We start from the raw sequence: 18,183 nt of genomic DNA on the forward strand, positions 1-18,183 counted from the left end.
ACTATCAAATGCACTTCAGAATTCTAGACATCAATTACAGGGTACTTCAACTATCGTCGTTACCACTCATAAACTAATTAAAACGCTGTGAGGTTCTTTTTAGGGCAAATCGGAAATAAGCCACAATTCTAGAATTGCCGGGTTCATTCTGAATTCTTCCTTAAACGTCCAGCTTTTTATTTTATCCGATTGTAGCATTAATTTCCTTTTTATTATTACTGCTGATTACACTTTCAGCTAACTATAAAATTCGTTTCGTCCTTGCTCACTTATAAAAAAAAATATCCACTTAACTCCTACTCTTAAGAACCCTTTATTTACTTCTACTTCTCTAGTTTATCCCCTTGCTACTTTTTACTTCCAAAATTCTGTTCCGACTCCCTTACCTTCTGTATATTTTCTCTTCTTTATTTAGCCCACGCTCTGTTCCACTCGCGCTTGTTTATTTCACGCGGCTCTATGACAACCGATAAACGTAAATATTCTTGCCAATGTTACATTAGGCTATACTACTACATTGAGTTATTACATAACGTTAAGCTTTCACAAAGTAGGAATAATTAGAATATTTGCTTTTCAATAAATGCGCAGTTAAATTGCAAACATAAGTTCTTATAATATTGACATAACAATAAATAAAATAGCTTAATAATATTTAATACAGAGTCTTATTATCATTAACACATTCCTTTGATTAAATAATTAAATATTTCATATAATTAAGGTAGTTATATGATATCAAATTATAATTTATGTTATTTACATTAAATAATATTTACAAATGTAATTCTTGTGACGGAAAATCATGTTGGATTCTGAATCAAATAACATTTATTCTAATTTCTACATAATCAGAATCCAACAACTTCTAACGTTGCATGTTGCTAGCTTCCAAATATTAGATATCTTCTTTTTCCATTTTTGTATCCATGTCCAAATCATACTGTTCTCCAACCGGTCTTGAGTCTTTTTAGTGAGTTTCAGTTCAACTGAAGGGGGGGGAGGGTTACTGGCCTCCTGCAGTCTAGCTTGATGGTGGGGCTATCACCTTAAGGTTAAGATCCTCAAGCTTGCCTTGGTTAGTGGTTATTAAAGGAAAATTAAATTCCCCTTAGCCCTTGATCTCTAATAGCTTCAGGGGAGAGTGGAGGAACCCCTCCAAAGTTAGAAATTAGGATAGTAAAGATTATAGTATTGTGTCCTCTTCTATAGATGCTAATAGAGAAGATGAAAGAGGGATCAAGACGAAGAACAAGATAGGAAAGAAATATGGCTAAAAGAGTGAAGGAGGCCATACTTAGCTCAGGTTACCCAGGTGTGCCAAGCTTGTACTTGCAATTGCAAGTCTCTGGGGAATTTGTTTGTTACTGATATTTCATGTGCATTAACTTAGGATCTTTAGTAATTTGCTAATGATATAAAGTTGGGAAGAATTATAATGGCCATTGCTGATGGTTAATTCCCTTAAGAAAGATTTAAATAGGCTTTTCTCATGGATAGGATTATAGTTTTAACATCGATGAGCACAATGTTGAAAGTATTTTTTTTTTTTTTCACTTAGTTATACTATAAATTAAAGATGCCAAGAAATTATATTCTTGGTTTCATCCTTTATCCAAGCATAAGCAAACAATGTTTCCATGTGAAGTAACTTCATGACTGAGCTACTTGTGTATACCAAGAAGAAGTTATATTCATACCAAGGTCAACCTTGTTATCACCTCTGGTGATACCAAGAAGTTTGAAGTCTCATCAGTAGGAACCAGACCCAGAGGTGATACCAAGGTCGAAATAATGCAAAAGTCATATTTCCATATACAAGTAGCTAACTGATGTGAAGTCCTTATCCTCTGTATACAAGTAGCCCAGTCATGAAGTGACTTCACCCACCAACTTGGATAAAGGAAGAAGATTATAATTTCTTGGCATCTTTAATTTATAGTATAACCAAGTGAAAAAAATTTCAACATCTGTCTCTAATCCAGAGTATTTTAATGATAAGTTGTGACATCTTTTGGCTACTTTTATATGGAAATACTACTTCTGCATTACTTCAACCTTGGTATCACCTCTGGATCTAGCTCCCGCTGATGAGACCATATGATCATCAAAAAGGAAACACGAATTAATAAAAAAAATTTGAAGATAAACAAAAAAAAATTAAAAAAGAAACTACATCTAAAAGAAAAAGAAGTAATAAAAAATGTAAAGATAGAGAAGGCTGTGGTTCATCAAATGAAAACCCTTCAGGCTCAAAAGAGTTTATGGATTATGAAGAACCAACTCATGCTAATAAAGAGAAAGTAAGAGATAGAATTAAAGAAAATATAATAAACTTTACTGATTCAAAGTTTTCTCAGTAGTTATCATCTACATGAAAAGAAAATAACTAGCTTCCAAATCAAGAATGATAGGCATGAAATTGAAATAATAGAAAGCAACTGTGAAAAACTGGAAAACAATTTACAAGAAGCAGGTTACACAATTGCTTCTTCACAGATTGAAGACCTCATCAGGTTCATCCAAAATTTAGAAGTTAAAGACTTACCAGTGACACTTCATTAATCATAGTATCTCCTTTCTGCATTGCTTCATTAAATGTACGAAGATTCCACAGGCAAATTAAACAAGAAACTATATGGAAACTTATGCTATGCCATAATATCAGGTTTTTGTTTCATCAAGAAACATACTTCAGCAGATATAAAGATATAAAAAGTTTAAAAGATAGATATCCACTTCTTTCTTATTGGAGCTATGGAAGATTTAACAGGGCCGGAGTAGGAGTTCTTATTCTTGCCCCCCCCCCCCCCCCTCATTGGGTCATTTGGTAATATCCAAAGAGAGAATCTTGTCAATAGATTGGAAATATTGTGAAGGTGTAATAAGGTTTATTAATGATTATGCTGCATCCAATGGAACAGTTAGATGAAAATTCTTCCAGGAATTGTAGCCATATTTATACATGCTCACATCATAGCAGCTGGAGACTGGAATTGTATTGAAAATCCTACATTAAACAAACTTGGAGGACACCCCAGGATTGGAAAAGTGGGTTATGCACAGTTAAAAACGTCTTGATGATGCTCAACTAGCAGACACATGGAAGATTTGCAATCCTAATCTCCAGGCTTACATGTAGATGAATCAAGGTATTGGTACTGGTATTGATCAAATTTATATCTCTTCTTCCCTTATAAATAGGATAATTTAGATAAAACATCTTGACATGAACATGTCAGATCATAATCTAGTTCTGCTTAAGTTCCACTGCATGGAAAAAGTAGAGATCTGTTCTGGACCATGGAGACTTCCACCAAATTTTCCATTGATCTTTTCAACCATATTCTGTATACAGATCTTGAAAGATTGTATAAAGAGAGAAGCTGGTTCATAACAAACCAGTGCAATGATATAGAATGTAGCAACATCATTAGAAACTTTAACATAGAGATAGAATTGGAAAGGCAGAAACAAGTAGAAGAAAGAAATTTTAAGATAAGAATACCAACAGCTTAGCAGATAGCCCTTCAGCTGCATTCTTCAATAGAAAATTCACAAAATTTCGCAAACAAAGGACTATCACTCAAATCTGCATTGATGGAGAAGACATGTTCACAACTCAAGAGATCCTTGACCCCTTTCAAAAACACTATGAAAATCTGTTTGAAGACAATAGTACTGGTGGAAATTATAACTCTTGGAACATTAATGGCTTTCATTAACTAGAATGAGAAGAATAAAATCCCAGGCCTCATGATAAAGTTCTATCCCTAGATCATTAGGTCCTGGGGATTTTCTTGTCTGGCATTCTTTATAGGCTGTGGTAACTTCAGTTGCTGTAATTGGTCTGTCAACCCCATGTTCATATCTAAGATGGGCTTGACAGACCCATTACAGCATCTGAAGTTACCACAGCCTATAAAGAATGCCAGACAAGAAAATCCCCAGGACCTGATGATCTAGGGATAGAACTTTATCGCAAGGCCTGGGATTTTATTCTTCCCATTCTAGTTACACTACTTAATTCTTTTCTCTCATCAGGACACATACCAAATGAATTTGTAGCAAGCCATACTGTCCTCATTCCTAAACCTAATAGAGAACACACCTTAATCAGCAGCTGGAGACCTATTTCTCTATCTAATACTGACTACAAATATTTTTCTGCATTATCAATAACAGGCTCAAAGTTGGAATGAGATACATAATTAAAAGCACACATGTATAGAGTACCAGGTCAAGCAGTAAAATTTAATCAATTTCTGCTACGTGATCTAATCCGCTTAGTTAACACGAAAAAGCAGTCGATGGTAGTGCTATCTGTAGACCTTACTAAAGCATTTGATAATGTTCATCATCCCTTTCTATTCCACATCCTCCATCAAATTGGTGTAGGTAGAAAACTGCTATCTGTTATCAAAGGAGCCTATGCCAATTCAACCCCCCTCCTCCTAGTTAGTGGGTTCCTGTCATGCCTGGTAAAAATTCGAAAAGGAGTCGAGCAATGTTGTCCTCTCAGTCCACTGTTCTTTGCATTGGTTCTTGAACCTTTCTTACAACAAGTCAACAATACACATGCTGTGCAAGGAATAACAGTTCCATCCACTATAAAGGAAAAGAAGGTATTAGCATATGACGATGATGTAGTGGGAACCTTGAAGGATAATGATTCCATATATACAATATATTTTGGTATTTTGGAAAAATTCAGAAAAAGCAGTGGATTAATTATTAATGCAGACAAGATAAAATTAAAAGTTATGGAAAGTGGAATCTTAGAGGCATTCTTTTGGACTAACATCTAAGAGAGAACTCCTCATTTTACTTGGAATTCCTTTCTCCACTTATCCAATATTACCAGTCCAAGAACTTACGAGGGTCGTCTGAAAAGTTCTCTACCTCTACCAAAGATGGCAACACTATTGGCAAGATTTTTTTTTCTAAGTTGGTGCATCTGTCATAAGCATCCATGTGAAATTGCAAGTCATTCTATCAAGTAGTTTGTTTTATACAGCTGTCTGAAGCAAAAATGTTGTTTGTATCCCTTGAAATGGATAAAATTGAGTATCGTGTGGTTATAAAATTCTTTGTAAAAGAAGGTTTAACTCCAAAAAAAATTCATTTGAAGTTCATAAAACTTTATGGCCACTTTTCTCCTTCGTTTTTGACAAGTAAGAAATGGGCCGCGAAGTTTCAATGTGGCCTTATCAGCCTTAAAGATGATCCATGTGAAGGACACCCAAAAAGTGTAACAACACCAGAAATCATTGATCAAGTGCAGGATATGGTATTGGATGACCAGTGAGTCAAAGTGCTTGAAATTGCTTAAACTACAGGCATTTCAAAAGAATGTGTAAGATATATTTTGCATGAAGAATTGCAAATGAAAAAGTTTTGTGCAAGATGGGTGCTGGGCTTCCACACAGCAGATCAAAAACACACTCGCATGACAATCTCTGAACAGTGCTTGGAGCATTTTAACTAGAAAAAAACTGATTTTGTGTGTCGATTTATTACTATGGATGAGATTTGGATTCACCATTACACACCAGAATCCAAACAGCAGTCAAAACAGTGGACAGAAGCTAGTTGTTCAGGCTCCAAAGAAGACAAAGTCGGTTTCCATCAGCAGGAAAGTTCATGGCATTTGTGTTTTGGGATGCTAAAGGCATTTTATTTATTAATTATCTTGAAAAGGGTAAAACAATAGCCAAGGAATATTATTCCAATCTTTTAACCAGACTAGATGAAAAATTTCATGAGAAAAGACCCGGTTTGCAGAAGAAAAAAAATCATCTTTCATCAGGACGATGCACCTGCCCACAAAGGTGTTTGGCAATGAGAAAATTAAGGGATATGCACTATGAATTGTTGGGACATCCATCCTGTTCCCCAGATTTTGCTCCCTCTGACTTCTATCTGTTCCCAAAACTAAAACTCTTCCTTGCTGGTCAGCATTTTTCTTCGAATCAAGAGATGAATGCAGCTGTAGAGGGGTATTTTGCAGATCTTACTAAGAACCACTACAGGGACAGGATAATGGCGCTGGAGCATTGCTGGAATAAACGTATTAGTCTTAAGAGAGATTATGTTGAAAATAATTTTGAAATTATAAATTCGTTTTTTTATTGTTAGGCTGATAACTTTTCAGGCCACCTTCGTATATACAAGAACTTGGAAATGTTAAAAGACTGGAAAATAGGTTCCCTCTCCTTTTCTCCTAAAGCCATAGTACTCAAAACCATAATCTTTCCTGCTCAGTTGCACATAATAAATATTGCAATCATTACAGAAGCTGATGAAAAGCAACTATATTGTTAACCTGTGCATTTTTTTTTGGTCCAGCCAATACCAAGAAGTTAAAAAGGAATTTCTTCAACTATCAACAAAGCATGGAGACTTTGAACTTCCAGTTTTAAGATTCTGCTATTTAAGCAATACAGCTTCTAAAATCCATAAAATATTGCAGACTAATCACACATGTGCAGATTTTCTCCAGTACTACTTGGGTTTTCATCTTCCCCTGTTTGGAATTAATGATTATATAGGCTGAGATTGTTCCTGAATACTACAACACTCTGTGCTTAACTCTTAAACTACTAAAACGCTCTGGAATTTACATTCTTTCCATTAAAGAAAAGTAAAATTTGGTATTAAGAAATCTTTAATCTCTTTCACTGTGAAGTTTCACAGTTGGATGCTGACAACAATATTTTGTTTCATAACTTGATGAAGTTCCAAGGGTATCCTAACAGGAAGGAATCATGCTTGGAGAATTGCATATGGCTGCCTTCCAGTCGACACCATCAACTGGAAGCACTTTAACATTGGAGTTCCAACCTGTGACGTCTGTTACCGATTGGAAACAGTAGAACATGCATTCTACAGTTGCCCTTCTGCCCTACGTATTTGAAACAGATTATGTAATGTATTGGGCATTCCATTATTTACAACAGAACAGGCTATTTTTTTACAATACCCACCACCTGTCAGCAATGGGAAGAGAATTTTGATTTTTATAATTAATGAATTAAAATACCATTTATGGAAGGTTAGAGAGAAACATGATTTAAAAAACAGCAATATGGCATCCAAATGCTTTATAATATAATGTTGCATTGCGGAAATTTTATTGCTCAGTGAGATGTTTTTTGTATTTAGAAAGAAGCATTCTCAGAGATATCAGATGTATTGCTAGATGGTGTAGGCCACCCACATTATGAAGTATTCACCAGGTAGAGATAATATTCTATCTATTCTTGCTATGAGAGGTTTTTTAAATAGTCCCATCCTCTTAATTCAATGTGGTCTTATAGTCAGTTGCAGAGATGACTGAAGAGCAGTCCCAGGCAGAGAAGGCCAACTCAGGGCAGTTAACCCAGACGTGGCTAACCACCTGGGTATCAGTCATCTTTGCGCTTTAGTTTCAATTGTCTTTTGGTTGTTCATCTATATGAGATTGGTGAAAAAGAAAAACTGATAGCCTTTGGCTATATGATGATATAAAAGAGCTGAGGCGTTTTCTCTATCTCTCATGCTACCTATCTGTCTTTTTTATCTCCTAATATTATCGGGCTCTCTTCCCCCTATACTAACTACTCTGGGCTTTTGATGAGCAACCCTTTACTTTTTTACCTCAATAAAGGTTGAAACTGGTCTGGGTAGTGTCCCTTCCCATAATGCATAGCATTACACATGTCTGTAAGGATATGTTCAAGGTATTATGGGATACTAAGGCAATAGAAGTCTTTATCCTCTATATACAAGTAACCCAGTTGTGAAGTGATTTCACACGCAAACTTTGTTTACTTACACTTGGATAAAGGATGAAACCAAGAATATAATTTCTTGGCATCTTTAATTTATGGTATTACCAAGTGAAAATTGGATTCTAGGGTGAAGACTATTGAGGTGACATTTCTATGTCACCTCAATAGTTTTCACCCTAGAATCCAATTTAGAATGGAAATGGAAACTAATAATAGTCTGACCTTTCTTAAACACCTTGGTCACCTACCTACCTAATGGTAACCTATCCTTTTCAGTATATAGGAAACCCACTTACATAGGCAGATACATTCACAAACTTTCCTATCACTCCCTCTCAACAAAATGGTGTAAGTGTCTAGGCTCTGTGTCTCTTCTACAGGTATTTCAATAGTCAATGCTTCACTGAACTGGCAACCATCATTCCTTCACTTTCAGTTGCACCTGTTAATAGAGCAGCAACTACCTAGGGCCCCTCTGTACAACTGCAAACACACTGAACTTACTTTTTCTCTTTTATTCTGTTTACCTCTGTCCTCAGAAACAGCCTACTGCAAGAGGTATTTCCAAACTACAACCTGCAACTCAGGTTGTAGTTGTTTGGAAATTTTTGGGAAAAAAAAAAAAAACAATACACTTCTGACTCCTCACCTATACATCCCCAGACACAGCACTGATGTGCTTATAGGTCTTTCAACCTCTTGTGTATGGGATTAATATTAAAATAAAATAAATAAATAAAATGGCTTGGTTGGCCGAGTGGTTAGCGTATCTGTTCTCTAGCCAAAAGGCTGCAGATTCGAAACCCGCCATGGGCATGGATGTTTGTGATTGCCTTGTGAAAATACTAGTGGTGGTGGTTGGCGGTAGATGATGTTGGTGCAGATGGAGAGCTGTAGAGTAGGGGCCCCTCCCTCAATGAGTCCTTGGACTCCTTGGAGGTGTCAGTTAATAATAATAATAATAATAAAAATTACTGGTTAAGTTAGGTTTTTAATACTCAAGTCTCAGTTTTTGAGTAATTTTAAAGAAAATGAGAAATAGAAATAATGAACAATGTTGGGTAGTTATTGCAAAAAAAAAAAGCACTCAACAGTTATATTTAATATTATGTAATTAAATTATAAAAGGCAGAATGAAAGGTTTTAGTGTATAATATTTTCAATAGTTTTATATTAAATATTTACTTGACTCACATTTATCAAAGTCTACTGTGAACCCTAGAATCTTTTTTACGACCCACTGAGGGATCAATCCACACTTTAAGAACCACTGGTTTAACCTATATAACAACTGATAACTTAGATATTACTATCATATCTCCTTTTTTTTATGTCTGTTGAATAAAATTTTTTAACTCACAAGAATTAACTCCTTAAAGGAAGCATTTCATAGTCATGTCAGCATCATCTTGATCACTCACTTCTGGATCCTCTCCACCACTTTCTCATCGACAAGAAACCCAACCAACTAAATCTATGCAGTTATTTGGCTTGTACAGTTATTAATCCTGAAGATGCAAAAAACTGTAATATGCATCAACATGATTATCTATATATAATAAGCTATTAAATTTTATTTTATTATTATTTTTTATTATTATTTTTTTTTAATCAGTGTTATTCTCTGAATTGATTGTTATCTCACAAATGTTAACAAATCTTTAAGATATAGTTCCTAAAAAAAATTGGACCTCAGTGAATTATTTCCTAGTGTGGACAACTAATTAATTAAGAAACTAATTTAAGAACCTTGCCATGATCTTATTCAAATAAATGTAGAAAGAAAAATCTCTTCTGCATCAGTTCAATATGATCCTTTCTCCAACTTATTTCCTTTCTTCTTCCAGTATTTAAAGTAACTACTACCTTAGTCATTTCTCAGAAATAATAGATATTACTATCATATCTCCTTTTTTTTTATGTCTGTTGAATAAAATTTTTTAACTCACAAGAATTAACTCCTTAAAGGAAGCATTTCATAGTCATGTCAGCATCATCTTGATCACTCACTTCTGGATCCTCTCCACCACTTTCTCATCGACAAGAAACCCAACCAACTAAATCTATGCAGTTATTTGGCTTGTACAGTTATTAATCCTGAAGATGCAAAAAACTGTGATATGCATCAACATGATTATCTATATATAATAAGCTATTAAATTTTATTTTATTATTATTTTTTATTATTTTTTTTTTAATCAGTGTTATTCTCTGAATTGATTGTTATCTCACAAATGTTAACAAATCATTAAGATATAGTTCCTAAAAAAAATTGGACCTCAGTGAATTATTTCCTAGTGTGGACAACTAATTAAGAAACTAATTTAAGAACCTTGCCATGATCTTATTCAAATGAATGTAGAAAGAAAAATCTCTTCTGCATCAGTTCAATATGATCCTTTCTCCAACTTATTTCCTTTCTTCTTCCAGTATTTAAAGTAACTACTACCTTAGTCATTTCTCAGAAATAATATTCCATTGACCAGCATGAATTTACTTTGGTTACTGTTCTTAATCCTTTCTTCACAGTGTTTCATTATCTTTGGGAAATCTAGATGACAGATTTTCTTTTAAGCATGAAATGAACATATTTTGAATATGATGTTAGTTTCAGATTTAAAACATTACATATGCCTGAAAATTATTAATATAGAATTTTTTATTCAGGTGAATAAAGTTGGTGGCACTTTATTTTTCACAACTAAAGGACAAGGAATTGGCTTGTTATCAGTTAAAATGCGCTATAATGTGATGGAGGATAAACTCTGCAAGGTAATGTAAGCAACGTTGAGTTGTGAAATTTTATATGAAATTTCTATTATGAATGTTATTATTTATATTACTGCTATTTTTATTCCAACTTTTATACACAGTCGTAAATTATTTAAAATAAATATTAATGCTGCCTGTCCACAAAGAAAATAATTTCAAGTGCTATTTTCTCAATTAACTCGAAACCTCCTGAACATTTGTTTTTCAGAAATATACAGGGTGTTCGGGATAAATTTGACAGTTTCGTAAGGAAAAAGAAAATCTTCTTTGTATCTATTAAATTTAATGAATTGACAAAAAAACATTACAGGCAGAGTTAATTACAATATTATCAACAAGATTTACTCAAAATAACCACCATTAGCATCGATCACAGCTTCAATTCTGCTTCGGAACCTCGAACAAGCTGATGCTACAGTCTCCCTGGGAAGGGCCGCAAAAACTGTTTTAATTTTATCCATTAACTGGGCTTTTGTATTACTGGAAGTGCGATTGGTGTCTTTTTCAACTGCGCCCCATACAAAATAATCCATGGGGTTAAGGTCTGGGGAGTTTGGAGGCCAAACATTTGGACTGGTGAAGTCGTAGAAATTTTCAGACAACCATTTTTGACTTTTCCCAGAGGTGTGGCAAGGGGCCGAATCCTGCTGCCATACATACGGCCTACCATTGGCTACCCTTGTTATCCAGGGCTTGACTACAGTTAGCAACTCCACGAACAAAGCCCGAATTCCAATGCCAGGGTTCTTCAACACCTGTTCCTGCAGATTTGCGAGGAATTCTGCTGTACGAACGCAATCAGATCGTCTGCTAGGGATCTTTCTTCTTGCTACATCCTCGTAGTCACCATTGCAAGTCTCTAGTTCATGCCTGATTGTTTTTACTGTATTCAGGGAGCATTGGGCAGCAGTCGTAATATCCTTATTTTGATGGCGGGCACGAATCATCATGATACAAGTTATTCTCTTCCATGATTCAGGTGGGTTCCAGCTATCCATCCTTTCTGACATCTTGTATATGAATGAAGAAGGGTCCAAACTTTTAAATGAAGAGAAGTGTGTGTTAATACATGTAACTTACGGAAAAATATAATTAATTATAAATATGTCAAATTTATCCCGAACACCCTGTATATGGCACTTTCAGTATGAGCATTTTGTCATGCTTCCAATGCAACAATCTAAACCAATATAAAACTTGCAACTTATATAATGAAAGAAAGTGTAGTTAATATGGAGAGTAAAAAGTATGCCTTGGGTTCCAAATCAGGTTGCTATTTTGAATTTAAGTGAAATTCATGCCTATTTAGACAAGGTCTTAAATGAATCAACTGCCCCCTCTTCACTTGACTCACACCAGGTCCATTTAAATGCAGTCCATTACTCTTAACAATTCCATCCATCCCCTCAGACTCATTCCTGTTCTCAAACTGTACTCCTTTCTCTTTATATTGCTACAACATACCATTCATAGTCTTTCCTTGCCATCTCAACTTATCACTGTAATACCTGGGCAACACCCTGACTACTTTTCCTACCATGCTGTTGTCTTTCACTTGCCTCAATAATCTCCTAATATCCATTCTCACATTCTCCTTCTGCATAACCAAATCATTTGTTCCTGACCCCACTACAGCTTCAGTCTCATCCTGCTTCTTTTCCCTCCTGGAAAACAAATCTTGTGCATCTTCTCATTCATCATACCATTAATAGTTGAAGCCCCATGTAGTGTCACTTATGAATCATTCATTATTTCTTTCATTCAGCCTTCTTTCATTTGATTTCCCCCATACCTTTCTATTCATAATTTCAATCTGCATGCGCTTTATTTCTTGCCTATGCAGCAGGTGAGTCCACCAACTTTTCAAGTCCTGCATCACTTTGTCATTTATGCACATTATCATGTGTCAGTTACATTTGCTGTCTTGATGCCATTTTTCTCAATTTCTTGATGTTAGTCTTACTCAGTTTCTTAATATCACTCTCACCTGCTTCCATTCCATATTAGTTCATTAGAATGTCACACTTTCTGCATACCCATACTCGGTTGCTTCTTTTGCTTATCCTTTCCATATTCACATCTTTCACATTACCATTGCATATGTGTTACACTCATGGCAATGCACCATCTTAGAAAATTCACACTATTCACATTATTCACTTTGCATGCTGATTGATGTAATGACTTTGTAATAAAATTGTTGCATTTTAAAATCTGTTCACTGTGCACATTATCATATGCTTATCCCTATCTGTACAGCTTAAATACAAATTCTTGTTATATTCCCAGAGTCGCTTGCCTTTTGTGGCTTAAAGTAAATAGACAGTTTGATAGGCCCTGTTTAGTGTCTACTGACTCTTCTTTGAACAAATAAACATATGCATTTATTTGTTCTTCCTCAACTTTCTCTCAAATATGTTTCTTAGTCTCAAAAGGAATTAGGATGATACAGATTAATTACATTCCAACTTTCAGAAAAAACAGAAGATAATCTGGTATCTGAATTCTCCTTGTCTGAAGTAATTACTCTGAAAATATTATTAAATGTGATAAGTTGAGACATAACAGTGGTAGAAAACATCTAGAAGGAATGTAGTCATGAGCATTTCAGGATATATCAGAATTTTGAAATGTGGTAAGGCAGCTTGAATAGATAATAATGTATGCATGAAAATTTTACAGTGACTATGCTGCATAGTTCAGAAAGACTGATCAGAAGGAATATTTTGGATCATCATCACTGTTATTATTATTATGTTACACCTCCAAGGAGGTATAACATAATAATAATAATTCGAAGGCTCATCAAGGGAGGGCACCTACTCTACAGTTCTCTGTCTCCACCAACTACAGTGAACTGCATCATCTACACTAATGCCATCTACTGTCCACCACCACTAGTATTTTCACAGACAAATATCGATGTCCACAGCGGCATTTGAACTCACAGCCTCTTTTGGCTGGAGAGTGGATATGCTAACCACTAGGCCAACTGGGAGGGGAATGTTTTCAGAGTACCCAGCAGGAAAAGAGAAATAAAGCAGAATGTGAGAATGATAGAGGAGTTTCCTTTCTGAGTGTTCAGTTATGCTTGCTGGAAATCTAGAATCTTAATTTTTCAGAATAAAACTTCAGACAAATAGAATTCAGACACCACATTATCTTCAGTTTATCTGTACCTTTATCACCCTCAGTCCTTTTTTCGAAACATTCTGCATCTTCTTGATATTTGCATTTTCTTTTCTTCCTGTGACTATGTTCAACATCTATTACATATAATTTAGCTTTCTTACATTTTTTTTTCTTTCTGTATTCTCTATGGCACATATTTATTTGCTTCTAAGAGCATTCATCATTAATTGCAAGGGTGCCTCTTTAACTTGAGATTTTGAAGTTTTGAATTTTATTCTGCTTGCAGATATCCTCACTACATGTTTCCTTGGCTGAATCACTAAATTTCTTCAAAAAACTGCTACACTTTTTTTCCAGAAATATTTGTATTCTTCAATCTACAGTTTATATTCAAAAGCTGCTTGTCTAATTCATTTTAAAATGTTTGTACACATTTTTCTTTTCAAAGTGACATTCATAGAAAATTTAAATTCTGCTCAAAACTAAATGACGATCACTTCTTATTTCAAATTTCCTTGGAAGATATAACCATCAGTAATAATATAACTTTGTTTTCTTATTTGTTGACTCTGCATATGAATTTATTCAATTCTGAATGTTTTTGAAGCAAGGTATGATAGGTATTATGGTTTGTAAGTGTTTGTGGTGAATCTTCTGACTCCATGTAATCCTTTAAAATAATGCTAATTTATGTTGTAATATGTTAATAATTCAGTTCAAATCTTGAACCAAAATTCAGTAGGTACTTTCATTGCTTGGTTTTCTTTAGATTTTTCCAAAATATTTCTCTATGTATGGGATTCCTGTCTGCTCAGTTGCGTAGGTCTCCAACAAGAACTAGCATTTCTTTTTTCTTTATGTCAACTGCACTTGCTAATGACTTCCTTTACTTCTTCCATACTAGTATTCTTTGTGGGACTACAGGCATAAAAAAAAAGTATCAGTATCCAATTACCACATCACTTTATTTTAAATTGTCAGCCATTTTAAGAAATTAGATAAATGGCAAGCTTCTTTTATGTCTTGGTAATAACATTTATATAGATGTGGTGTTTTTATAGTACCTCCACTAGCTTCACCTTTTTCCATTAGTGCTTCTTATGCCGATTGTACCTATTTTCCATTCTTATGGGTTTGTGCTTGTTTTCCATTAGTTAACTTTAACTTTTCACTGTATGTTCTGATTCCACAATGAATCAGAACTGGATGAGCCTAGTTCGAATAGGTAATGCCTCATCTGTCATAACATTCAGTTATAGTGTATCATCATATTGTCTGTGGTTTAAGTCAATATAGAATATGGTTTGTTTAGTATCTAGCAGGAATTTGGTCTATCTAGGTGGAGTTCAGAATAAATTTTTCTGAACTCCACCTTCATCCTGACTCTAACTTCATCCTTACTTTCCTGTGGTTCACTATGAGTGAACCACAGGAAAGTAAGGATGAAGTTAGCAGCCTCAGTCAGTTCTCTACATTCCTTGGATGCTTCGCTATCCTCCTAAGGCTTAATCAGAAAGATCAAATTCCAGATTATTGACATAGAGCTCTCATTGCAATAGTTTATAAACAAAAAATAAAATAAAATTGAATATAAGAATTATAGAGCAGTTTACTTACTGAGTGTTCCAGGAAGAATTTATGCAAGCATAATTGAAAAAAGCTAGTGTAGGTGGAGAGCCTTTTATAAGGGCATTTCAACTGAAGGTAAAGTTTTAGTCTCATGCATAAGTAGTAGTTATTCATTCCTCAAAACAGACAAACTAGTCCTAGAATATATGCTTTGAGAGCATATAGCAGGATATGCAGATAGAATTCATGTTACAGTTTAATAATTTACAGTACAAAGAGAAATAATTAAACAATAGGTTTAATCGTTTCAATATCTTGTCTAAGACAGAGATATTTCATCTCTATCATGCATCTCTGGAACCTTGCCGGAGCTGAGACTTACATTAAACAGCTTGGTAAGAGGCACCATCAGTTCTCTTGCACATTCACATAGCGCAGCGATTTTCAACTGGTGTACCGCGAGATTTATGAAAACAAATTAATTGAAAGAAATAATTGTAATTTGCAGATTTATTTATTAGTGTCTGGTCCTCCATCTTCTTGTGTGTAAATCAATCAAAATTATGCCTATTTTTTGCCAGATCATCAAAAAAATTAAAAGAATATATTTTTAGTGTGCTGCACAATTTTAATAATTAGTCTAGGTGTGCCGTGTTATGAAAAAGGTTGAAATCGCTGACATAGCACATGGCGAACATGCCATCTAATCCCGCTGCTGTATTCACATTGATATTTTCATTTTGAGTACCTTCTTTTCATTCACCTCAGTTCTTGCCTGTGCTTTGTATTTGTAGACAAGCATGCTGATCACATTTTTTTTTATATTCTCTCCACAGTATTTTCTTTTTTTGCAGTTCCTGATGTAAATTGCTACCCATCTATTTAATCCCTATTTAGTTTATCTCTGCTTTCACTGCTCCAAGCTGCCTCCTAAGTTTGTCATAATCACCAGCTTTGTAATTCCCCATAAACCCTTTCTTGACTGAGAAGTCCATATAAGCAAGCATGTACAAAATGCTTTTTTGCACTATATCATGTAATAAGATTCACAAAGAAAGATAGTCATGCCATCATAAAGTAAGCAAATACTACCAGTAATTATTAGTGATATCATAAATCTTTTTCTCTCCAATCTTTTTTTTGGGAGAAAAAGATTTATGATATCACTAATAATTACTAGTATTTGGCTTACTTTATGATGGGCATCTACAGATGCTGTATGGTCACTCAGTTATGTGCTACACCAGACCTTGCCATGTAGTCCTGTTGCACGCTTTTCTGACAGCCTCAACTCTCTGAAGATCAGTCACTCTACACACCATCCATCCATCTCATTGATGGTCTACCCCTTCCTCTTTTTCCAGGAACTTTACCTTCTATTACTGTTCTGAGATATTTTAACATTCCTGTACTTGTCCAAAATATTTTAACTTTCCTGTATTTGTGACACATATATCCTCATCCCCTTGAAAACCAACAAGCCTCACTTGTGTTTCATATGTGTCCTGATAAATATTTCATACAATGTACCCAAACCATTTTATTTCTACATGTCAAGATCTTCTTCACCATTGCCATAATCATAATCTTATTGTGAAGTCCTAATTATTTTAGCAGGGTGACTACTAAACTTCACATCTCTGTTCATCATTATGCCCTGATTTCTTATCTCCTCCACCTCCTTCATAATTTCTCAGCCAGTTTTATCATACAGTTGGCAATATAATGAACTGGGACCTCCATTCTCTTGCCCACTCACTCTCTCTCTCTCTCTCTCTCTCTCTCACACACACACACACGGTTTAACCACGCTACTAACAGGACACAGAAAACTAAGACACTATCTACACAGATTCCATATCCTGGAATCACCATTATGCATCTGCAGTCCACACACCTTCAACAGACTGTTGACCACATACTTTACGACTGTCAGCTATTGGACTCCATCCGGCTGCCCCTAATACAACATATCATCACTTCTGGAGACAAGTGGCCAATGTCAAAACAGAGACTTATCGAAAAGTATTACATAGAATTAATTAAATTTGCTAATAAAATCAACTTCCACTTCTTGTGATCTAACATAAATACTGATATTATGTGAATTGTACTGTATAGTGTTAATATATGTATATATAAAAATATAAATGTAAATATGAAAATTGATACAAAAATATAAATATAAATGTTAATCAGTACTTGTGAGCTACATGTAATATAAGCATTGTAATGCAATGGAGCATGTAGGAATAAATTACCTTCTGGTAGGGTTACTATTGGGAGGAAAACACACACACACACACACACTCAGATCCTCTGGTAAGGTTACTTCATATGTTCTGTTCCTCATAGCTCTTCTCAACTTTGTTTCATTTGCATATCCTATCCCGATATCATTAACGAGCATGTTTAAACAGAATCAAAAAACTGACCTCTGTGGCATACTAATTACTTTTCTTTTCTCTCCCACCCCATGCACAGATTTTCTGATATCTATCTTTGTAAAGGAAAAAAAAATTAATTCTTTTGACACTTCTTTGGAACTTACCCTTTTTGCAAAACTTTTATTCAGCAGATTTATCAAGCCTATCTTCAACTCACAGTGACACACTTTTAAGACACATACTGATATTACATCAACATCACTTGTGTAATTCTTCTTAGATGTCCTGCTTTCTCCCCATCATTCTATCCTCACAGTGTCCTCTACACTCAAACGGATCACAGTGTCACACTTATGAGGATAAAAAACATACCCTGATGAACTGCTCATTGAATATCTCTAGTATTATCGTCATCATCATCATCATCATCCTGCAGTCATTCTTTTATCTACTTGCTTCTATTATTACCAACCAGGTCACCTTTATAGTCCTCATGAAACTGATTATTACTATTTGCTTTATGTTGTCTCCATAATGAATTGTTCTTCTGC

General features: G+C 34.7%; 1 protein-coding gene across 1 annotated transcript in view; it reads left to right on the plus strand.

Annotated features, from left to right (window-relative positions):
* LOC150101006 (venom factor-like) overlaps positions 1-18,183 on the plus strand; it is a 697,967-nt gene that overhangs the window by 479,234 nt on the left and 200,550 nt on the right. Inside the window, exon 30 of the mRNA XM_090401101.1 lies at positions 10,440-10,544. Coding sequence (XP_090257227.1) covers positions 10,440-10,544 — 105 coding nt within the window. The remainder of the gene's footprint in view (positions 1-10,439; positions 10,545-18,183) is intronic.

Source organism: Typopeltis vanoorti, chromosome 12 (assembly GCF_054136105.1).
Source record: "Typopeltis vanoorti isolate ZY-2024b chromosome 12, IOZ_Tvanoo_1.0, whole genome shotgun sequence".
NCBI lineage: Eukaryota > Metazoa > Arthropoda > Arachnida > Uropygi > Thelyphonidae > Typopeltis > Typopeltis vanoorti.